This window comes from Heterodontus francisci, chromosome 11 (assembly GCF_036365525.1).
Source record: "Heterodontus francisci isolate sHetFra1 chromosome 11, sHetFra1.hap1, whole genome shotgun sequence".
NCBI classification, from domain to species: domain Eukaryota; kingdom Metazoa; phylum Chordata; class Chondrichthyes; order Heterodontiformes; family Heterodontidae; genus Heterodontus; species Heterodontus francisci.
Window position 1 is genome coordinate 27,813,628 of NC_090381.1, and position 24,988 is coordinate 27,838,615.

The window sequence follows — 24,988 nt, forward strand, 5'->3', positions numbered from 1 at the left end:
TGGACAATATCCAGGCTTGGGCTTGTTGTTTGATTGCCTTTAAGAGTAATGTACCTTTCAGATCTTAGTATGCTAACGAGCTAAGTGCCAGCATGTAATCATGTGACTACATGCTTGTCCCCCTCTGCTACTGTAATACCAAGAGGCAAGTCCTGAAATAGCTCTGTACTGTATATAGTTGTTAGCTGTTTAATAAACCTGTTCGAGATCTTCAAACAACCTGAACTCCACACATCTCATTTATGCTGCATTAGACAACATAAAAGAAGCTTCTCATTGCACGGTGGCAGCTGTGGTGAGAAGAAAAAAAATCCAAGTTTGAAGATCACAGGAAAACAGCTCTTAAAATTGACTTTCCCACAGCCACTGGAGAGAGAAAGTTCAAAAAACAGTGGCCCAAACAGGGAACGAAGAAAACACAACTCCAGCTGCAGGGATAGAGCTCTGAACAACAGGCTGCAGATCAATCACTGTGATCAGTTGAGTCAGTCTGCCACTGGTCCAGGAATCCCCATTTTAATAAAAGAGAGGAGCCTTGAAGTCCTTCAAAGATTGATTTCATTTGTCTCTCAAAGGCTCCCTGGGAGAGTAAAAATTTGGGCAAGACCTTTCTTAGGCTGATTAAGGTCTGCACCATTACTGGAGGCGCAAAACAGCAAATAGCGCGGGAATCCTCCATTCATGTAGCTAGCAGCTACAGCAATAAATAGAAACCATTAAATCATTCAAACCCTGCTGAGCCTTTGTTTTCACTTAACCAGAGTTTAACAAAACTCATAAAACTACTCAACCATGCAGAATTGTCTATTGAATGGCTTTAGAAACAAACTAGCAGGAAAAAAGGCACTTGAAATACCTGTTGCACAGCTGTGTAAACAGAGCAGTGCTGGAAGCTAGACAAACAGACAAGCTGCTGCTGTCAATCAAATCACTTACCTTCCAGGAGAGCAGCGGACCTGCAGGAAGAACACAGAGCAAGGAGCGGATAAATAGAGACCGACGATCACGGCCCAGATCACTTACCTTCCGGGAGAGTAGCAGAGAGGAGTCCAGGCGCGCCGGAGTTTGAAAACAAAATGAGCAGTGACGTCACAGGAAAGCTGTAAGGTGATTGGTTGGTGAGTAACTGCTGTGAGGGAATAACTCTAAATAGATGCTAGTACACAAGTGTTAGGTGTGTGTGTGAATAACTTAATAATAAGGAACAAGTGAGTAACTTTTTTTTTGAGTAAGTTTTATTTTAACTAGTGAACTGTATTGATTTTTAGTAGGATTTATCAGTAGCTTCAAAAGTAAAGGTAAGGACTTTAGATTGTAGTGGGTAGTGTTTGGAGTAGAACAAGGCCCCTCGCGTAATTCGTATTTTTTAATTAAAGGGAGTAACTAAGTAATCTAAAGGTAAGTCATGGCAGGAGAGCTCGCACCCGTGATATGCTCCTTCTGCGCTATGTGGGAAATCGTGGACGCTTCCAGTGTACCTGACGGCCACACGTGCAGCAAGTGTATCCATCTGCAGCTACTGGCTACCCGCATTACAGAGATGGAGCTGCGGGTGGATTCACTGTGGACCATCCGCGATGCTGAGATTGTCATGGATAGCACGTTTAGCGAGGTGGTCACACCGCAGGCAAATGCTGCAAAGGCAGAAAGGGAATGGGTGACCACCAGGCAGAGTAGAGGAAGGCAGGTAGTGCAGGAGTCCCCTGTGGCCATCCCCCTGTCTAACAGATACACCGCTTTGGATACTGTTGGGGGAGATGGCTCAGGGAAAGCAACAAGAGCCAAGTTCATGGCACCATGGATGGTTCTGCTGCACAGGAGGGAAGGAAGAAGAGTGGCAGGGCTATAGTGACAGGGGATTCAATCATAAGGGGAACAAACAGGTGTTTCTGCGGCCACAAAAGAGGATGGTATATTGCCTCCCTGGTGCTAGAGTCAAGGATGTCTCAGAGCAGCTGCAGGGCATTCTGAGGGGGGAGGGCGAGCAGCCAGTTGTCGTGGTACATATCGGTACCAACGACATAAGTAAAAAAAGGGATGAGCTGAATATAGGGAGTTAGGGTGTAAATTAAAAAGTAGGACCTCAAAGGTAATAATCTCAGCATTACTACCAGTGCTACGTGCTAGCGAGAGCAGAAATAGCAGGATATATCAGATTATACGTGGCTGGAGAAATTGTGTAGGGGTGAGGGATTCAGATTCCTGGGACATTGGGTCTGGTTCTGGGGAAGGTGGGACCAGTACAAGCTGGACGGGTTGCATCTGGGCAGGACCGGGACCAATTTTCTCAGGGTGGGGTTGTTTGCTAGTGCTGTCAGGGAGGGTTTAAACTAGAATGGCAGGGGGATGGAAATCTGAGCAGGGAGACAGAGGAGGGGGAAACAAGGATAGAAATGAAAGACAGAAGGTAAGGAGCAAAAATGGAAGGCAGAGAAAACAAGGGCGAGAAACAAATGGGGACATAGTGCAAAATAAACGAAGGTGACTAACAATGTGAAAAAACAAGTTTAAAGGCATTGTATCTCAATGCATGGAGCAATAAGGTAGATAAATTAACTGCGCAAATAGATATAAATCTTATGATACAGTTGCGATTACAGAGACATGGCTGCAGGGTGACCAAGGATGGGAACTGAACATTCAATATTTAGGAAGGACAGGCAAAAAGGGAAAGGATGTGGAGGAACGTTGTTAGTAAAGGAGGAAATCAATGCAATAGTGAGGAAGGATATTGGCTTGGAAAATCATGATGTGGAATCTGTATGGGTGGACCTAAGAAACACCAAGAGGCAGAAAACGTTGGTGGGGGTTGTCTATAGGCCCCCAAACAGTAGTGGAGATGTAAGGGATGGCATTAAACAGGAAATTAGAGACGCATGCAATAAGGGTACAACTGTAATCATGGGTGACCTTAATCTACATATAGATCGGTCAAACCAAATTAGCAATAATACTGTGGAGGAGGATTTACTGGAGTGCGTACGTGACTGTTTTGTAGACCAATACATTGAGGAACCAACTAGAGAACAGGCTATCCTAGACTGGGTATTGTGCAATGAGAAAGGATTAATTAGCAATCTTGTTGTGCGGGGTCCCTTGGGGAGGAGCGACCATAACATGATAGAATTCTTCATTAAGATGGAGAGTGAAGTAATTGAATCCGAAACTAGGGTCCTGAATCTAAATAAAGGAAACTATGAAGGCATGAGGCGCAAGTTGGCTATGGTAGATTCGGGAACTTTATTAAAAAGGTTGACAGTGGATAGGCAATGGATAGTATTGAAAGAACATGGGCATGAATTACAAAAATTATTCATTCCTGTCTGGCACCAAAATAAAATCGGAAAGGTGGCTCAACCGTGGCTTACAAAAGAAATTAGGGATAGTATTGGATCCAAAGAGGAGGCATATAAAATTGCCAGAAAAAGCAGCAAGTCTGAGGATTGGGAGCAGTTTAGAATTCAGCAAAGGAGGACAAAGAGGTTGATTAAGTGGGGGAAAATAGAGTATGAGAGTAAACTTGCGGGGAACATAAAAACTGATTGTAAAAGCTTCTATAAATATGTGAAAAGAAAAAGATTAGTGAAGACAAATGTAGGTCCCTTACAGTCAGAAACGGGGGAAATCATAATGGGGAACAAAGAAATGGCAAAACAGTTAAACACATACTTTGGTTCCGTTTTCACAAAGGAGGACACAAATAACCTCTCAGAAATGTTAGGGAACCAAGGGTCTCATGAGAGGGAGGAACTGAAGGAAATCAGTATTAGTAAAAAAAAATAGTGCGAGGAAAATTAATGGGGTTAAAGGCTGACAAATCCCCAGGGCCTGATAATCTACATTCCAGAGTAATAAAGGAAGTGGCCCTGGAAATAGTGGATGTATTGGTGGTCATCTTCCAAAATTCTATAGACTCTGGAGCAGTTCCTACAGATTGGAGGGTGGCAAATGTAAACCCACTATTTAAAAAAGGAGTGAGAGAAAAAACAGGGAATTACAGACCAGTTAGCCTTGCATCAGTAGTAAGGAAAATGCTAGAGTCTATTATAAAGGATGTGATAGCAGAACACCTGGAAAGCATAAACGGGATTGGACAAAGTCAGCATGGGTTTACGAAAGGGAAATCATGCTTAACAAATCTACTGGAGTTTTTTGAGGATGTAACTAGTAGAATAGATAAGGGAGAACCAGTGGATGTGGTGTATTTGGATTTTCAGAAGGCTTTTGATAAGGTCCCACCATAAGAGGATGGTGTGCAAAATTAAAGCATATGGGATTGGGGGTAATATACTGGCATGGATAGAGAATTGGTTGACAGACAGGAAACTGAGTGTAGGAATAAATGGGTCTTTTCTGGGTGGCAGGCAGTGACTAGTGGGGTACCGCAGGGGTCAGTGCTTGGGACCCAGCTATTCACAATATATATTAATGACTTGGGTGAGGGAACTAAATGTAACATTTCCAAGTTTGCAGACGACACAAAGCAGGGGGGCTATGTTAGCTGTGATTATGGACAAGTTGTGTGAGTGAGCAAATACATGGCAGATGCAGTATAACGTGGATAAATGTGAGGTTACCCACTTTGGTTGTAAAAACAGAAAGGCAGATTATCTGAATGCTGATAGATTGGGAAAGGGGGAGGTACAACGAAACGTGGGTGGTCCTTGTATACCAGTCGCTGAAAGCAAGCATTCAGGTGCAGCAAGCAGTTAGGAAGGCGAATGGTATGTTGGCCTTCATTGCAAGAGGATTTGAGTACAGCAGCAAGGATGTCTTACTGCAGTTATACAGGGCCTTGGTGAGACCACATCTGGAGTATTATGTGCAGTTTTGGTCTCCTTATCTGAGGAAGGATGATCTTGCCATGGAGGGACTGCAAAGAAGATTTACTAGACTGATTCCTGGGATGGCAGGATTGACGTATGAGGAGAGATTGGGTCGACGAGGCCTATATCCACTAGAGTTTACAATAATGAGAGGGGATCTCATAGAAACCTATAAAACTCTAACAGACCTAGACAGGCTAGATGCAGGGAGGATGTTCCCGATGGCTGGGGAGTCCAGAAGAAGGGGTCACAGTCTCAGGATACGAGGTATGCCATTTAGAACCAAGAAGAGGAGAAATTTCTTCACTCAGAGGGTAGCGAACCTATGGAATTCTCTCCCGCAGAAGGCAGTGGAGGCCAAGTCATTAAATATATTCAAGAAGGAGATTTGATATATTTCTTAATGCCAAAGTGATCAAGGGATATGGAGAGAAAGCGGGAACAGGGTGCTGAATTAGACGATCAGCCATGATCTTTTTTTGAAAGTCAGAGCAGGACTGAAGAGCCGAATGGTCTACTCCTGCTCCTTTTTTCTATGTTTCTATGTTTGACATCAAGGCAGCATTTGACCAAGTATGGCATCAAGGAGCACCAGCAAAACTGAAGTCAATGGGAATAGGGAGGAAAACACTCCACTGGCTGGAGTCATACCTTGCACAAAGGAAGATGGTTGTGGTTGTTGGAGGCCAATCATCTCAGTCCAAGGACATCACTGTCAGAGTTCCTCAGGGTTCCAAGGCCAAACATCTTCAGCTGCTTCATCAATGACCACCTCTCCATCATAAGGTCAGAAGTGGGGAAGTTTGCTAATGATTGCACAGTGTTCAGTACCATTCACAAGTCCTTAGATACAGAAACAGTCCGTGCCCACACGCAGTAAGACCTGGACAACATTCAGGCTTGGGCTTATAAGTGGCAAGTAACATTTGTGCCTCACAAGTGCCAGGCAATGACCATCTCCAACATGGGAGAACCTAACCATCTTCCCTTGACATTCAACGGCATTACCATTGCTGAATCCTACACCATCAACGTCCTAGGGGTTAACATTGAGCAAAAACTTAACTGGACTAGCCATGTAAATTCTGTGGCTATAATAGCAGGTTACAGGCTGGAAATTGTGACGAGTAACTCACCTGACTCTTCAAAGCCTACAAGGCCTACATCAACATAGCACATGTGTGGCGGAATACTCTCCACTTGCCTGTATGTGTGCAGCTCCAACAACACTCAAGAAGAACGACATTATCCAGGACAAAGCAGCCGCTTGATTGGCACCCCATCCACTACCTTAAATATTCACTCCCTCCCCTAGTGGTGCAAAGTGTGTACCATCTACAAGATACACTGCAGCAACTCGCCAAGGCTCCTTCGACAGCCCATTCCAATCCCACGACCTCTACCAGACAGAAAGACGACGACATCGGATGCATGGGAACATCACCACCTGAGAATTCCCATCCAAGCCACACACCTTCCTGACTTGGAACTATATCGCCGTTCCTTCACTGTCGGTGGGTCAAAATCCTGGAACTCCCTCCTTCACAACACTGTGGGTGTACCTACCTCACATGGACTGCAGCTGTTCAAGAAGGCAGCTCATCACTACCTTCTCAAGGGCAATTAGGGGTGGGCAGTAAATGCTGGCCTTGTCAGCAACACATACATCCCATGAATGAATAAAAAAAATCCAACTCCGTTAAATAAAATTCAGCTCGGTATCTGTTCTGTTCACAGTAGTCGGCAACATGTCCTGACTGCTATAGAATTAAAACTGTGAAATATCTTTACCTCCCAGTTGACATCTCTAAGTAAGTTAAGGTGCAAACTGAAGCACATTTATTTTAAGCTAGCGGAAAATCATACAGGTAGTGATTCTGATGAAATGCTGCCGCCTGTAAAACTTTCCACTCCCCGGTAATATTTCCTTCTTTTCCGAATATCTTCTTCCATTCCTGGCCGAGTATAGTTCAGTGGGCTTCTGGAGCTCTTCATTGCCCAAACAGTTGCCAATTCTTTGGTGTAGAAGCCTTGATCCTGTATGATTCCACTCCCAGCATGCAGTCTCATTGGTGGGAGTGCAGATCGGAGGAGAATTGTTCACAAGGCCATTTGGGGGTTGGAAGGTGAACTCTATGAATCCGGTTCGAGAGAGAAAAATGGAGCAGCACAGGAGCTGTACTGGAGAAGGAGGTGAATTTATTTTTAAATAGGATTTGCCCTAAAGGGCTTCAGGGTGGTGTCCAAACCAGAAAGGGGATAACTCCAGTAAATATTAACTAGTTACATACACCGTAGTAGCAGGGTAGTTCTCGAGACCATAAGGGATAAGGTTGTGAGAAATTAGATAGGTATCGAGGAGACTCAAAACAAGTATGTATAAAGTGGGGGAATTGTTATAATTTCAGTTTGATAAGTTTACATAGGCAGTTTTCATTACAATGAAAAGAGTTGACAGGAAAATGTCTGCAGATGTAGGTTTCTCATATGATACTATTAGTTCTCTTGTGGCATTGCTCACAATGAGTAAGAAGATTTGTTACCTTATAATAAATAGGGAATTTGATACCCATAAAGGAGATAACACCCAGGCCATTTAGTTACAGTGAGTGAATAAGTCATATTCCACTTTCATTAAATGATATTCCGGAACCTTTCCAGATGCTTTGGGGCTTGAATTCCACAACTATCCATCATTTTGTGAAATATGTAAATAAGCCTTTATTCTATATAAATACATATTAATTCCTGTAATTTTCATCCACACAAGATCAGATGGCAGGTTGTTCAACCTTGCCCGTCTTAGAGCGAAGACCAAAGTACGGAAAGTCCACATCAGGGAACTTCTCTTTGCTGACGATGCTGCATTAACATCCCACACAGAAGAGTGTCTGCAGAGTCTCAGCGACAGGATTGCAGCTACCTGCAATGAATTTGGCCTAACCATCAGCCTCAAGAAAACGAACATCATGGGACAGGACGTCAGAAATGCTCCATCCATCAATATCGGCGACCACGCTCTGGAAGTGGTTCAAGACTTCACCTACCTAGGCTCAACTATCACCAGTAACCTATCTCTCGATGCAGAAATCAACAAGCGCATGGGAAAGGCTTCCACTGCTATCTCCAGACTGGCCAAGAGGGTGTGGGAAAATGGTACACTGCCACGGAACACTAAAGTCCGAGAGATTCAAGCCTGTGCCCTCAGTACCTTGCTCTACGGCAGCGAGGCTTGGACAACGTAAGTCAGCCAAGAGCGACGTCTCAACTCATTCCATCTTCGCTGTCGCCGGAGAATCCTTGGCATCAGGTGGCAGGACCGTATCTCCAACGCAGAAGTCCTCGAGGCGGCCAACATCCCCAGCATATACACCCTACTGAGCCAGCGGCGCTTGAGATGGCTTGGCCATGTGAGCTGCATTGAAGATAGCAGGATCCCCAAGGACACATTGTACAGCGAGCTTGTCACTGGTATCAGACCCACCGGCTGTCCATGTCTCCGCTTTAAAGACGTCTGCAAACGCGACATTGACCACAAGTCGTGGGAGTCAATTGCCAGTGATCACCAGAGCTGGCAAACAGCCATAAAGGCGGGGCTAAAGAGTGGCGAGTCGAAGAGACTTAGCAGTTGGCAGGAAAAAAGACAGAAGCGCAAGGAGAGAGCCAACTGTGTAACAGCCTCGACAACGAATTTTATCTGCAGCGCCTATGGAAGAGTCTGTCACTCTAGAATTGGCCTTTATAGCCACTCCAGGCACGGCTCCACAAACCACTGACCACCTCTCGGCACTTACCCATTGTCTCTCGAGACAAGGAGGCCAAAGAAAGAAAAAAAAAATTCCTTTACTTATGCATTTTGTTTTTATCCCTTATGATTATTAAAGTAGATAATAAACAGAAATTATTTTTATTCGTTCATGGGATATAAGCGTCACTGGCAAGCTCAGCATTTGTTGCCTATCTCTAATTGCCCTTGAGATGATGGTGGTGAGCCACTTCCTTGAACTGATGCAGTCCATGTGATGTAGGTGCACCAACAGTGCTTTTAGGGAGGGAGTTCCAGGATTTTTGACCCAGCGACAGAGAAGGAACGGTGTGCGTCTTGGAGGGAAACCTCCATGTTGTGGTGTTCCCATGCGTTTGCTGCCATTGTCCTTCTGGGTGCTGTAGGTTCACTGTTTGACAGGTGCTGTCGAAGGAGCCTTGGCGAACTGTAAGGTGCTTTATATCTGCTGATTTTAAACCAGCACCCCTACACCGCCACTCGGTAACCTCTTTCCTAACACCCTGTGTTACTGACTGTATCTCTACCGATGTTATTCCACCTCATCCTTGTCCCTGTGGCCTATTACTCAGCGCTGGTGATAGCACAGATCTCTCACTGATATCCACATGTATTGCCTATTCTCTCAAGTGTGTAATAGATCATACATGACTCACAATCTTTCCCACTGGGTCCTTGCGGGCAGATGCAGCGATATGTCCCTCCATATTCAGTGCAGGAGGCCCCGTGCGGGCACTGATGGTGGGCGTTACAGGGCTGGAGCACCTCTGTAGGCAAAGAAAGACAAAATATTTCAGTAACCCTTCAGGATGTTACGTGCAGACCAGAGCCTAATTGACTTGTGGTACAAAGGGTTTTTCTGTACAAGCTTTTCCACAAGGGACAGGTGGCATGGCACAGTCCAGCTGAATGGAGTGTTCCATGGCAACATGACCAGACCTATCCTTCGCAGCACTGGTGACAGATAGAACCTCAGCACAGAGTGACACTTGGAGCTGGATTTTTCCGGCCCCATGATGGTGGACTTGGTGGCGGGGCTGCTGGGAAAATAGTGTGGAGCCGAGTCGGCATGGCTCCCTGATGCATTCCCGCTGCAAGGGAACATTCCCGGGGCAGGCTGAAAGTAGGATCATCGACCCACTCCATGGAGGCAGGCAGCCAATTGAGATGATTCAAGGCCCAATTAGGGGTGACTTAGTGGGCTTGCTGGCTTTTTTCCACTGGTGGAACAGCAGCACCCCCCACCCCCCAACCATGTGCGCAGGCCTCAATGGAGGCGGCCCCATTGCAGCAGGCCGGGCTCCATGCCCAAAGAGGGTGCCGTGGACATGCAAGGTCGCACACACAGCCCCAACAATGCACCCTCATAATTTTAATTTAAATACATGCCTCCGAGGGCACCTCCGTGTTTATTCTATATAAAATACATCTTTTTTCTTTACTAATGCATTTTGTTTTTATCCTTTATGATTATTAAAGCTGATAATAAATAGCAAAACATTTTTTATTCGTTCATGGGATGTGGGCACCACTGGCAAGGCCAACATTTATTGCTCATCCCTAATTGCCTTTGAGAAGGTGGTGGTGAGCCACCTCCTTGAACCGCTGCAGTCCATGTTGTGTAGGTGCACCCACAGTGCTGTTAGGGAGGGAGTTCCAGGATTTTGGGTCCACCTCTCCCATTGGGGCTGCTAATTGGGAGCTGGCCTGCTGTCCTTAATAGGATGGCAAGCACGGAGGCAGCCAATTAGGAGACTGCCTTCGAGAAGATTGCTCTGTCGGTCTCACTGTCGGTAAGTGTGGGATCGGGACCCTCATTTGGTCCCGATGTCGCGGTCCTAAAGCTCACGGCTAAATTCAACCATTGGTATTTGAGTACATACAAGGTCTATGCACAGTTTGATGAACCTCATACAAAGGTGGCCATCAGGATGGGGGTGATGGGTATATTTTCCACCCTTTATCTGGTGATTCGTACATCAAATCCCTATGGACACGGTTCATTTCAACCTCCCTATAAACTGGAAAATGGCTCAGGTGACTGTCATGGCGCAGCAGCAGGATATGGGTCAGACCTGCACCACATATAGCAATATTGAGAGCATCTCGCACCTAATGGCCCGATTCATACCCGCAATGGAGAGGGAGTGCCATTTCCACACTCCCAGTTTCTGTTTTACTTTGGCTATAGGCTCCTCTGAGTTCTTGGTGTTCACCTTGGCCTCTCCGAAGCATATTCCCAGCACCTTCAGGTAATCTGACCTCACAATGAAGAGTACAAAGGATCAGCTGGCCCAGTTCCCAGTTTGCTGTTGCTGTGATTTGCACTGGCTGCCGGGACCAGTTCAAACTGGTTGCAGATGCTCATCAGTCTGCGTACCAACAGCAGATCCAAGCAGAAGACGGAGATGTCGTCTATGTCAGGACACTTTGACCTGAGCACCTTCACTTCCTGGGATCGTTACTCCTCTTATGTCTGCATCCTTCCTGATGGACTTGGCGAAAGGTTCAATACAACATATGAACAAGACCGAAAAGAGAAGACTGCCTTCCCTGATTCCAGATTTGATCAGAAAGCTTTCCGATTCTCACCCGTTGAATAAAATTGTGCTACTGATGTTTGCATAGTGCAGTTACGGATTCAATGGAATACTCAATACAAATACATTGAGAACAGCTGAAATTTCAAGATCTACCCTGTGAATAGTATAAAGAACTGAAAATACAATTTGAATAAAGTCAATCCCAGACTGCTCACATGAGTACAACAAAAGTTTCATACGTACCATTCTCACAGTCATGGCCTGTAAATCCTTCAGGACAGTCGCAAAGGTAACTGTCATCAGTCTCTTTGCAATTTCCCCCATTCTGACATGGACTCGGCTGACAGGGGCTTGGGATTGTGGGCCCACCTTTGAAGAAGGCATAAAGCAAAGTCATGGAACAGGATCTTCCAATTGGAATAATACAGATGGATTTGGTTCTAAGTGGTTTTGATAAGTGGACATGGGAGGAAACTTCAAAACCAGGCCCTATAATCAGGTCATAAACCAGCACAACTCACATCTGTTGTTGTACTAATTGACAGCATTAAAGGCACAGTAACACATGCTACATCTGTCAAGCTTGTAGGGGCTGCTATACTGTATCATACACACAAGAACTGCTATGTCTGCAATATCTACATGGACTGCTGTTTTCTCAAATATACACAGGGCTGTTATACACTCTAATATACACAGGGGCAATTATTCATTACAATATTCACATGGACTGTTAATCCCCACAATATACACTGGGGCTGTTAATCGCTACAATACGCACAAGGACTACTATTCACTCTAATATACACAGGGGCTATTAATCACTACAATATACACGGAGGCTGTTATTCTCTTTAATATACATAAGGGCTGTTAATTGCTAAAATATACACAGGGGCTAATCATCGCTACAATATACACAGAGGCTGCTCATCGCTACAATATACACAGAGGCTGTTCATCGCTACAATCTACACAGAGGCTGTTATTCTCTTTAATATACATAAGGGCTGTTAATTGCTACAATATACACAGGGGGCGTTAATTGCTAAAATATACACAGGGGCTGCTCATCGCTACAATATACACAGAGGCTGTTAATCACTACAATATACACAGGGGCTGTTAATCACTACAATATACACAGAGGCTGTTAATCACTACAATATACACAGAGGCTGTTAATCACTACAATATACACAGAGGCTGTTAATCACTACAATATACACGGAGGCTGTTCATCGCTACAATATACACAGAGGCTGTTCATCGCTACAATATACACAGGGGCTGTTCATCGCTACAATATACACAGGGGCTGTTCATCGCTATAATAAGGAAAAAGGAAGCATTCGTAAGAGCTGGAAGGCTAGGAACAGACGAATCCCTTGAGGAATATAAAGACAGTAGGAAGGAACTTAAGCAAGGAGTCAGGAGGGCTAAAAGGGGTCATGAAAAGTCATTGGCAAACAGGGTTAAGGAAAATCCCAAGGCTTTTTATACATTTATAAAGAGCAAGAGGGTAACCAGGGAAAGGGTTGGCCCACTCAAGGACAGAAAAGGGAATCTATGTGTGGAGCCAGAGGAAAAGGGCGAGGTACTAAATGAGTACTTCACATCAGTATTCACCAAAGAGAAGGACTTGGTGGATGATGAGCCTAGGGAAGGGAGTGTAGATAGTCTCAGTCATCTCATTATCAAAAAGGAGGAGGTGTTGGGTGTCTTGCAAAGCATTAAGGTAGATAAGTCCCCAGGGCCTGATGGGATCTACCCCAGAATACTGAGGGAGGCAAGGGAAGAAATTGCTGGGGCCTTGACAGAAATCTTTGCATCCTCATTGGCTACAGGTGAGGTCCCAGAGGGCTGGAGAATAGCCAATGTTGTTCATTTGTTTAAGAAGGGTAGCAAGGATAATCCAGGAAATTATAGGCCGGTGAGCTTTATGTCAGTGGTAGGGAAATTATTAGAGAGGATTCTTCAGGACAGGATTACTCCCATTTGGAAACAAACAAACTTATTAGCGAGAGGCAGCATGGTTTTGTGAAGGGGAGGTCGTGTCTCACTAATTTGATTGAGTTTTTTGAGGAAGTGACGAAGATGATTGATGAAGGAAGGGCAGTGGATGTTATCTATATGGACTTCAGTAAAGCCTTTGACAAGGTAGACTGGTACAAAAGGTGAAGTCACATGGGATCAGAGGTGAGCTGGTAAGATGGATACAGAATTGGCTCTGTCATAGAAGACAGAGGGTAGCAGTGGAAGGGTGCTTTTCTGAATGGAGGGATATGACTAGTGGTGTTCCGCAGGGATCAGTGCTGGGACATTTGCTGTTTGTAGTATATATAAATGATTTGGAAGAAAATGTAGCTGGTCTGATTCGTAAGTTTGCAGACGACACAAAGGTTGGTGGAGTTGCGGATAGTGATGAGGATTGTCAGAGGATACAGCAGGATATAGATCGGCCACCCACAAATGCATAAGACGATGGATTGTTTGTTAGGTCTGTCAGTTATGTGAACTTTGCGAGTATTGATGCCAGTCAGCATGAGTGGGCACTCAGCTTTGTGGTGCTGACTGGCTTCCCATGGATTCAGGGCACCATGGGCTGCACAAACATGGCAATCCGGGATACCCAGATCAACCGGGAGTAATCGTTAACTGCAAGAGCTTCCACGCCATCAATATGCAGCTGGTGTGCAACCACAAAAAGATATTTATGCAGGTGTGCGCAAGATTCCCAGGCAGCTGCCATGATGTTTTCGTCCTGCGACAGTCAAAGCTCCCTAATCTCTTCGGATCTGCAAGCAGACTTAAGAGGTGGCTGCTAGGAGGCAAGCAATACCCACTACATTCTTGACTCGCAACACCCATGTCCAACACTGTTATAATGAATTGTCATGCCCAGTAAAGACATATCATGTTCCTACTTTTAAGATAAGAACTTTAATCAATCCAGTTCTTTAAAAAAGAAAAGTCAATTTTAATGTGCTGCAAAATGGCCGCCGAAGGTCAAATGAGCTAGCCTGTGCACTCAAAAACTGTCTCACTGTCATGAAAGGACAAAATGATACATTCCAGACTAAAAGGTGTTGACTGCACCCATCCTGAAACCATCAAGAGGCATTCCTGAATCGAATGGATTTCTTCTGAGACAAAGAAGGTGTGAAGTAGGCACATCATAACAGAATGATACTCATTCGAACTTTAATAGATAGCCATGGATTCCACATCCTGATCCATTGTGTGGTCACACCGGGGAGAAGGCCATGTGTCAACTAGTAGAAATGTTAATATAATATTAAAAGGTAACTCTCTGGAGAGAGAGGGGGAGATCACAGCAATCTCTCAGAAGACAGTCCAGCCAGTGGCTATGGAAAGATTGAGCCTAAACAAGAAGAACCCTATTGCTAATTCGACACTTCAAGAACTGAAAGTGATCATAGTCTGAAATCATAACCACCAGAAATCTACAACATCTCAACAAATTCAAGACTACAAATATCCAGGCCTGCACCTTTAAAAGAAAATGTCCTTCAAAGAAGATTCAATTTATTGTAAACCATGAACACCTAGTACACATTGAACTCTTATCCTTTACCTTCGATCTATCTTCTCTTGAGATTGCATGTGCGAGTGAATGTGTGCGTGAGTGGTGTTATGAACATTTTGGGGAATGAATAATGTTTAAAAAAGTTAATCTTCTGTTTTAAACCTACAAGATAAACTGTCACTGTCAGTTTATTTGGCAATTAAAACATGATTGCGGTCAGTTGGGAGCTGAACAATGGGAAGCACCCACACCCATTACCATCTGTCCGTAACAGGAAAAGTCCTGGGGAAAATTGATGTAGAGAGAGATTTGGGTGTTCAGGTCCATTGTTCCCTGAAGGTGGCAACGCAGGTCAATAGAGTGGTCAAGAAGGCATACGGCATGCTTTCCTTCATCGGACGGGGTATTGAGTACAAGAGTTGGCAGGTCATGTTACAGTTGTATAGGACTTTGGTTCGGCCACATTTGGAATACTGCGTGCAGTTCTGGTCGCCACATTACCAGAAGGATGTGGATGCTTTGGAGATGGTGCAGAGGAGGTTCACCAGGATGTTGCCTGGTATGGAGGGCGCTAGCTATGAAGAGAGGTTGAGTAGATTAGGATTATTTTCATTAGAAAGATGGAGGTTGAGGGGGGACCTGATTGAGGTGTACAAAATCATGAGAGGTATAGACAGGTTGGATAGCAAGAAGATTTTTCCCAGAGTGGGGGATTCAATTACAAGGGGACACGAGTTCAAAGTGAAAGGGGAAAGGTTTAGGGGGGATATGCGTGGAAAGTTCTTTACGCAGAGGGTGGTGGGTGCATGGAACGCATTACCAGCGGAGGTGGTAAACGCGGGCACGATAGCGTCTTTTAAGATGTATCTAGACAGATACATGAATGGGCAGGAAGTAAAGAGATACAGACCCTTAGAAAATGGGCGACAGGTTTAGATAGGGGATTTGGATCGGCGTAGGCTTGGAGGGCCGAAGGGCCTGTTCCTGTGCTGTAATTTTCTTTGTTCTTTGATGCTAAATCACCAATAGATGCATGGTTAAGTGGGCCATCGGCATGCTGAAGATGCAGTTTAGGTGCTTCAAGATCTGGAGTTGCCCTTCAGTACACATCTGCCAGGGTCTGTGGAATGGTCATGGTTTGCGGTGCTCTGCGCAATATCAAGGCTTGGGCCTGCAGCTGAAACAAGGAGGAGAGCTCAGAATCTCCTCGGATGATTCGGAGAGGGAAGAGGAAGAAGTGGACGGAGAGGAGGAGGGTGAAGAAGGCAATGCATCCTCAGCTGCTCAAACTGTGTCCGGGATGCCCTGATTAACACAAGGCTCATTTAGACTGCAGCAGTGGACCCGTGGCACAAGGAAATGCAAATGCCACTCTTTCTGCTCCCTTACTCCCACCACCAATGCCACTGACACAAAGTAGTCCTACCACCAACCAACCACCCCTTCAACAATCCCCACTGATGATGAGTGAGGACATTAGTCAAACAACTGAGAAGGCCATCCAACACCAAAGAACAGACAAGATGGGAAAGTGGTGAAATTGAATAACATTTATATGATGTAAACACAAAAATTTATCAAAACAACTACAAAGCTTTACTCTTCCTTTTTCTGCTATTGCTACATGCTGCAACCCCTGTGGCTTCAGCAGAGGTAGAGGCAGGCTACTCAGATCGCTGCACTGACTGCTGAAATGCTCTTGGCCAACATCCTCTGGTTATTGGAGCCCATGAGGGCCTCGCCAAAGACTGCTCCGCCTACCTGTGCAGGGCAGGCTCAGCCACCGTGGACGAGGCAGCCTGTAGGCTACTGACTGAGGTGAACTGTGGGTGACAAGTGGAAGCACTTTAGTGAAGTCCCCAACTTACATGACCCCTTTCACCATCATGGGCCAGCCACATTTCACTGCTACCACTGAGCTGGAGAAAACTTTGGTGCAGATCAGTGCAGCCTTGTAAGGCCGAGGCTCAGGTATCTGTCTACCTATTTAAGCTGACAGACATGTTGGTATCCAGAGTCTGCATAGTGGTGTTTCAGGAATATACGGCCTAATTTAGTTGGAGAGTTTGACGGTTCATGGCGTGGCCACTCTATCCGTGGAAGAAGAGTTCATATTACTGTCCTGCGACATCATTTCCCCTAATGCTCAAGAGAGATTTCTCCAAGCTCTTTGCAAATGTGGTGAGTCTACTTTGAAGGTCTGTCGCTCTAACGCAATGCTCTGCGGCTACTCAATGATTCTCCTCTTTATCGATGGGCTCCAAAGGTACAGCATCTGTGTTGTTCCTGTCTCCACCATCGGCTCTTGCTCACTTATGAAGTGTGAGTCACTAGGTGAAAACACAAGTATCTGTCTACCTGGTCCCACTGAAGTGTGAGTATCTGAGCTGGTGCATGGGCTGCTTGAGTCCTGTGACAGTCCACCCGCAGAAGAACTCAGCTGCGCCACATCCACCAATACATGTTGCATGCATGAAAGCCCTGTGGGAGATAAAAGACATGAATTAGTCCTGACAAGGTAAGAATTTTGCAAGCTATCATGATGAAGATGATCATATTTCACTCACTGTTGTAACCAAGTCAACATGGCTGCCAGCTGTTTGACATGTGGGTGGCTTTTATTTAATTGTGTCACCGGGTAGCAGGGAGCTCCCCATCTCCCCATTTCTGACAGCCAGGGATGCCATAACCCCACTGATCTCCAGTGGCTCCTCATCTGCAGTTGTGAGCTACGCGATCTGTGAAGGTCCACCTCCGGTTCTCTCCCTCTCCTTCGTGTTCTTCACCCGTAAGGAGGGAAAGAAGAGACCTACGAGTGAGAGTAATGGAATGTATTCATCCAATGGATGGAGTGCATTTGGTGAGGGTGACTATGAGGGAGAGGCATGACATTGCATAAGGAGGAGGGTGAGTGGGCATGGTGGCTGGATGTGAGCAAGCTTGTAAAAAAAGAACAGGTGCACCTTCAGGGTAAGTGGATGCGAGGATTGATGTGATGGAGCAGACTTGAGAGGCATAATGAAGAGATGAGGTGATGCACACAGCAGGGTGTAGGTAAATGTGCACCTTTCCTGCCCAGCTTAGGTCATTAAACCAGTTTCTGCAGTGAATTCAGGAGAGTGGCACTGCAGCACATCCAGGGAGGCTTCCATGGAGCGAGGCACAGCTTTTGTCAGTCTCGACTCCATTGCAATATTTCCAGTTCCCTGAGATCCAACTTCAACTGTCATGTTTGGACTGTCCCTTTAAATACTGGAGTTGTGATCTTGTCATGCGGGTCCACATCATGCCTACTACTGCTGATTGGATGAAAAATGTGTTACAATGATGAAAGGAACAGTAATGAACTGTAAAAAATGAACTGGTGAAAATGAACTCCAAAAAATGGCCACATATTGCTGCAAAATGGAGGAAGAGGTTAGGTGACCCCTCCTGTACTGCCAATATACATTGTGGCTTAGAACCTAAACTCATCATTGCATCTGGACTAGTTCGAGGAAGGCACATTAAAATGTTAAACAGGCAATTCAGTGCCGAATGGCTCCTATCTGCAAGAACAGGGCTGACAAAGACCTTCACAGACACAGCGTCTCCGGATACAAAGCCAAGATAATAGGCAAGAAATAACACCACTTTATCAAAGATAAGCCACATTCCAACCTCATTGTGTAACAATGGCCCACGTTCAAAGACATTGAATGGACCACACCAGGAGAGAGCATCTATGGCCACCTGACTGAAACCCAGCCTGATAAGAGTTTTTCTTTAAAAAGAGATGTCTCCGAGAGAGAGAGAGAGAGAGAGAGAGAGAGAGAGACAGAAGGCCATTCTAGCCAGAGAAGCTGTGAGGTCGATCCAGCTAAGCAAGGAGCACTGAAAGCACCATTGTTAAACTACTGAGACAGAGAGATTGCAAGGTGACCTTGAAAACTCTCCATCTGAGAAATTGAACCAGGACTTACACCACCAACTTCGGATTGAGTTTTAATCAAAGGAATCTGTGACACTTCATGAATTCCTGGACGAAGGACAGTCAGATCTGCAACGCTGTTCAAGATTAATCCCGGAAAACCAAGAAGATTTCAAAGTGAATTCTCTTTACAACAATCGGGCTCGAACTGTATGCGACCTTCCACACTCGTACTTTTCTTGTGTGTGTGCATGTGTGTGAATGTGTGAGTGGGTGAGGTTGCAAACGTTTTTGGGTATTATTTAATAAATAATTATCCTTTTTAAACTTACAAGAAAACCTATCATTTGATTATTTGACCATAAACACTCAGGGACAAAAACACTATTTTTAAAAAAAAAACATTATCTGCAGTCAGTTGAGGGGTGAAAGGTAGAAGCTACCCACACCATTTCTCACCTGTCCGTAACAAATGCAGAAGGAAAATAATAATGAGGTGGTTCAGTTTCAAAGGCACTGACTGACCTGCTGAACTTATTTCTGGGTTTCCTACACGCAATCAGCCTCCCACCCTCCGAGTATGATTGCACATTGAAATACAGCCCAATATTTCCATAGTTTGGAATTTACACCCACTTCAAGCATAGCCTATGTCCTGTGGTTCTACTGTCAGGACAAAGTGATATAGCTCATCATGGTCTACATTATCTAGTTCCTGTAAAATCCTAAAAACAGCAATCATATCACTGCTCAACTACCTCTTTTCCAGTGAGAACGCACCAACAAAAAGAAACTGACCTAGATACAATAAAAACAAAATAAAATGCAGCCTTAACGTTGATCACGTTCTGGCACTGTACTGGAATGAAAGCATTTCTTGTTTTTTTTTCTCCCCTATATTATTCTTAATCATCAGATGCTTGTTGAGGCACAGCTCCACAATGTTGCCTGTCCTGTCTTACCTTGTCCATTTGGTCAATCTTCAACCACAAAGACTGTAGTGGTTCAAGAAGTTGGCTGAACATCATCTTCTCAAGGCAACTAGGGATGGGCTCACATCCCATGAATGAATAAAAGACAAAAAAGAATTTGGGCTGTGCTAAGTCAGATGACATCAATGAAAGTGGTCCTAGTGGTATAACTGATCTAAAAGCTGGGCTCACAAGGCGGGTGAAAAGCAATCAGCTTCTGACTGTTAGCTGGTAACAACTACTAGAAAATAAGCATCTATGGATGTTGGGTTAAGGCAGAAACGGACCCCTCTGTAATGCCCCCAATCTCTGACTGGGTTGGCACATCAAGAATGAGGTGATATCCTTGGAAGCGTACCCAGCAAGAGTCACAAGTTCAGGATAGAAAGAAGATAAAACTTAAGTAAAAAGGAACAAATCATAGAATCTTCCAGAATAGAAGGGGGCATTTCGGCCTGTCATGCCTGTGCCAGCTCTTTGAAAGAGTTGTCCAATTTAGTCCCATGCCCCAACTTTTTCCTAATAATCCTCAAAACCTCATCAAGTACACATCCAATTGCCTTTCAAAAGTTCCTGGAATCTGATTCCACCACTGTTTCAGGTAATGTGTTCCAGATCTTATCAACCCTCTGTGTGAAAGAATTCTGTTTCCCCTCTAGTTCTTTAGCCAATTATTTTAAATCTATGACCTCTGGTTACTGACCCATTTGCCAGAGGATATAGTTGCTTCCAACTTGCTTAATCAAAACCCCTCATAATTTTGAATACCTAAGTTTGGTCTCCCCCTCCCACCCCTCTCAAAATAGCATCATTCAGGTTATACTGCCTCTCCATGTTGTTTCACCCAAAGTGCATTACTTCACACTTATCCACATTACATTGCATCTGCCACATGTCTGCCCAATACACCAGACTGTCTAAGTTCTTTTCTCCTGAAGTCTTCTTTTGTCATGCTCACTGTTCACAACATTGTATTGTCTACAAAATTTGAAACTGTACTCCCTATGCTCAGGTCCAGGTCATTTACATAATAACAAGCAAAGCAATGGTCCAAATACTTTGTGCTTTACAGTCAATTCACATCCTCTCTGTACTAACGCTTTGTCTTTCAGCACACCATTAACAAACTGTTTGCCTTTGTTCCATGACCTTCTGGTCAGTTATTCTCTGTGACCTTGTCCTTACAACACCTCTCTTGTTATCTCTTGCCCCACCCCCCGCTTTGCTTGCTTAAAACCTTTTACATTTTGAAAATTTGTCAGTTCTGAAGAAGGGTCACTGACCTGAAACGTTAATTCTGTTTCTCTCTCCACAGATGCTGCCAGATCTGCTGAGTATTTCCAGCATTTCTTGTTTTTAGTCCAAATACTAACCCCTGAGGGATACCACTGCGTATTTTTCTCAGTCAGAAAACCATCTGTTCAGCACTATTCTCTGCCTCCTATCCCTTAGCCAATTTCATACCTAAGTTACCACTGTTGGGCAAATGAAATATGTCACAATACCGTAGAGGAGGAATACATGGAGTGTATATGGGATAGTTTTCTGGACCAATACGTTGAGGAGCCAACTAGAGAACAGGCCAACCTAGACTGGATATTGTGTAATGAGAGAGGAATAATTGACAATCTAGTTGTGCGAGACCCCTTGGGGATGAGCGACCATAATATAATAGAATTCTTCATCAAGATGGAGAGTGACATAGTTGATTCTGAGACTAATGTCCTGAACCTTAATAAAGGAAACTACGAAGGTATGAGGCGCGGGTTGGCAATGATGGATTGGGAAATGTTACTTAAAGGGATAAAGGTGGATAGGCAATGGCAAACATTCAAAGAGCGCATGGATGAACTGCAACAATTGTTTATTCCTGTCTGGCGCAAAAGTAAAACAGGAAAGGTAGCCAAACCATGGCTTACAAGGGAAATTAGAGATAGCATTAGATCCAAGGAAGAGGCATACAAATTTGCCAGGAAAAAATAACAGACCTGAGGATTGGGAGCAGTTTAGAATTCAGCAAAGGAGGACCAAGGGATTGATTAAGAAGGGGAAAACAGAGCACGAGAGTAAGCTTGCGGGGAACATAAAAACTGACTGTAAAAGTCTCTATAGGTATGCGAAGAGAAAATGATTGGTGAAGACAAATGGGAGGCCCCTTACAGTCAGAAACAGGGGTATTTATTATGAGGAACAAAGAAATAGCTGACCAACTAAATGCATACTTTAGTTCTGTCTTCACAAAGGAGGACACAAATATCATACCAGAAATGTTGGGGAATACAGGGCTTAGTGAGAGAGAGGAACTGAAGGAAATCAGTATTAGTAGAGAAATGGTGTTGGGGAAATTGATGGGATTGAAGGCCGATAAATCCCCAGGGCCTGATAATCTACATCCCAGAGTACTTAAGGAAGTGGCCATAGAAATAGTGGATGCATTGATGGTCATCTTTCAAGGTTCTATAGACTCTGGATCAGTTCCTACAGATTGGAGGGTAGCTAATGTAACCCCACTATTTAAAAAGGGAAGTAGAGAGAAAACAGGGAAATATAAGCCAGTCAGCCTGACGTCGGTAGCGGGGAAAATTCTAGCGTCCATTATCAAAGATTTTATAGCAGAGCACTTAGAGAACTGTGGTAGAATCGGACAGAGTCAGCATGGATTTATGAAAGGGAAATCATGCTTGACAAATCTATTAGAATTCTTCGAGGATGTAACTAGTAGAATTGATGAGGGGGAGCCAGTGGATGTGGTTTATTTGGACTTTCAGAAGGCTTTCGACAAAGTCCCACATAAGAGGTTAGCGTGTAAAGTTAAAGTGCATGGGATTGGGGATAGTGTATTGCGATGGATAGGAAATTGGTTGGCAGACCTGAAACAAAGAGTAGGGATAAACGGGTCTTTTCCGAATGGTGGGGTACCGCAGGGATCGGTGCTAGGACCCCAGCTATTCACAATATATATTAATGATTTAGATGAGGGAACTAAATGTAATATCTCTAAATTTGCAGATGAGGCAAAACTGGGTGGCAGGGTGAGTTGTGAGGAGGATGCAGAGAGGCTTCAGGGTGATTTGGACAAGTTGATTGAGTGGGCAAATGCATGGCAGATGCAGTATAGTGTAGATAAATATTAGGTTATCCACTTTGGTAGCAAAAACAGGAAGGCAGATTATCTGAACGGGTATAAACTGAGAGAGGGGAATATGCAACGAGACCTGGGTATTCTCGTACACCAGTCGCTGAAAGTAAGCACGCAGGTGCAACAGGCGGTAATAAGGGCAAATGGTATGTTGGCCTTCATAGCGAGAGGATTCGAGTACAGTAGCAGGGATGTCTTGCTGCAATTATACAGGGGCTTGGTGAGGCCACACCTGGAATATTGTGTGCAGTTTTGGTCTCCTTATCCGAGGAAGGATGTTCTTGCTATAGAGGGAGTGCAGCAAAGGTTTACCAGACTGATTCCTGGGATGGTGGGACTGACGCATGAGGAGAAATTGAGTCGGTTAGAATTATATTCATTGGAGTTCAGAAGAGTGAGGGGGGATCTCATAGAAACCTATAAAATTCCAACAGGACTTGACAGGGTAGATGCAGGAAGTTCCCGATGGTGGGGGCGTCCAGAACCAGGGATCACAGGGATATGGTGTAAACCTTTCAGGACTGAGATGAGGAGAAATTTCTTCACCCAGAGAATGGTGAGCCTGTGGAATTCGCTACCACAGAAAGCAGTTGAGGCCAAAACACTATGTTTTCAAAAGGAATTAGAAATAGCTCTTAGGGTGATAGGGATCAAAGAATATGGGGGAAAGCGGGAACATGTTACTGAGTTTGGATGATCAGCCATGATCATAATGAATGATTTTCCAAAGTATATTATGACATACTTTATCAAATACCTTTTGAAGGCCTATTGCTATGTCTACTGCATTACCTTCATTAACCTTATCTGTTCCTTCATTGAGGAACTCAATCAGGAGGAGCAAACTTTGGTCTCTTCACTCAGTGCCTTTAATGATTTGCTGATGGTTGTGGGCTGATGCTAAGGCTGATACTAACTCTCCTGGCTCAAGTGATAATCTAATCCATCAGAGGGTTGTCTGTGGCAAAGGACCAAGGGGCATCACTGTCTATTACAGGCTGGCACAGCACAATCTATCCTAACTACAATTCAATCAATAAACTGTGGAAATAAAACCATCTTAAAAGAGACAGTGATTAGGGCACTACAATTGGCAATGGCGTACTATGCTTCTGATCACTATGTGTTGGTTTCTAAAGGACCATAGGTTTGTAGATACTGGCTGGGGATTTGATTGCACTCAGCCAGTGATGTCCTTGTTCAGCACTGACTCAGCTCATCGGTTTTGATAGGAGATGAAGCTTTCCTTACCTGCTTCGCAGTGCTGTCCCGTGTATGACTGTGGGCACAGACATGTGTAATTATTGACCATGTCAACACACTCCCCTCCATTCAGGCACGGATTGGAGTCACACTCATCAGTTTCTAGCAGAGAGGAAACAGCATCGTAAGGACCTAGATCTCAACAGTGGGACCCTTTGTACTAAAACCACTCATCAACAATACGTATTTAGTGCAAATGTCTCTGTGCTGTGTGCTAGCAGGATTCACTTTGGCACTGCAGGCGATATTATAATGTCTAGTAGGAAGAGAAACATCTCAGACTGCCCCTCTGGACAATTGGAATTAACTTTGAGACAGAGTCTCACAGGTCTACCACATGGTCAATGAAACTCACTGTTAGTGTTACCAGGGACAAGGGGAGGAATGGTAGTCCCAGAAAAGGAGCAGGTTTCCACAGAGCAGCACTGTCCAATCAAACACTTCCAGGGCAGCAATGTTGTGGATTAGATACAGAGTAAATCTCCCTCTACACTCTCCCATCAAACACTCTTAGGGCAGGAACCCTGTGGGTTAGGCACAGCCTGTCGTAGAACCGAATGGTCTTTATCCCGTTGATTTCAACTGAGGGAAAATTGGGCAGATTCTACTACGAGGGGGAGGTCTGACCTAGGCTGACACTCCTGTGCAGTACTGTTGGAGGTGCCGTTTATCGGATCACATATAAATCAAGGCCCACCAACCACCGGCCCAACCTTCTCAGCTGGATGTAAAAATCCCAATGGTCGATATTCGAAGAAAAGCAGGGAATTTATCCCCAGTAACCTGGCCAATATTCCTCAATCATACAACGTGATCCAGCATAATAACATTGCTATTTGTGGGAGACTGCTGTGCACAAATTGGCTGCTGCATTGCCTACCTATGCGAAACAGTGACTATACTTCAAAAGTACTTCATTGGGTGTAAAATGCTTTGGGACATCCTGAAATTGTGAAAGGCGAAGTGTCATGCAGGCGTCCACCTGCCAAGAATGAGGCACAA

General features: G+C 44.6%; 1 protein-coding gene across 6 annotated transcripts in view; it reads right to left on the minus strand.

The window, feature by feature from the left end:
- sned1 (sushi, nidogen and EGF-like domains 1) overlaps positions 1–24,988 on the minus strand; it is a 236,062-nt gene that overhangs the window by 84,124 nt on the left and 126,950 nt on the right. For 5 of the 6 annotated variants that reach the window (XM_068041846.1, XM_068041844.1, XM_068041841.1 and 2 more), the window contains exons 9-11: positions 23,975–24,088; positions 11,397–11,522; positions 9,267–9,377 (exon numbers count right to left, since the gene is read on the minus strand). In XM_068041846.1, the coding sequence (XP_067897947.1) occupies positions 9,267–9,377; positions 11,397–11,522; positions 23,975–24,088 (351 nt within the window). The remainder of the gene's footprint in view (positions 1–9,266; positions 9,378–11,396; positions 11,523–23,974; positions 24,089–24,988) is intronic. The other variant, XM_068041845.1, reaches the window with a different exon arrangement.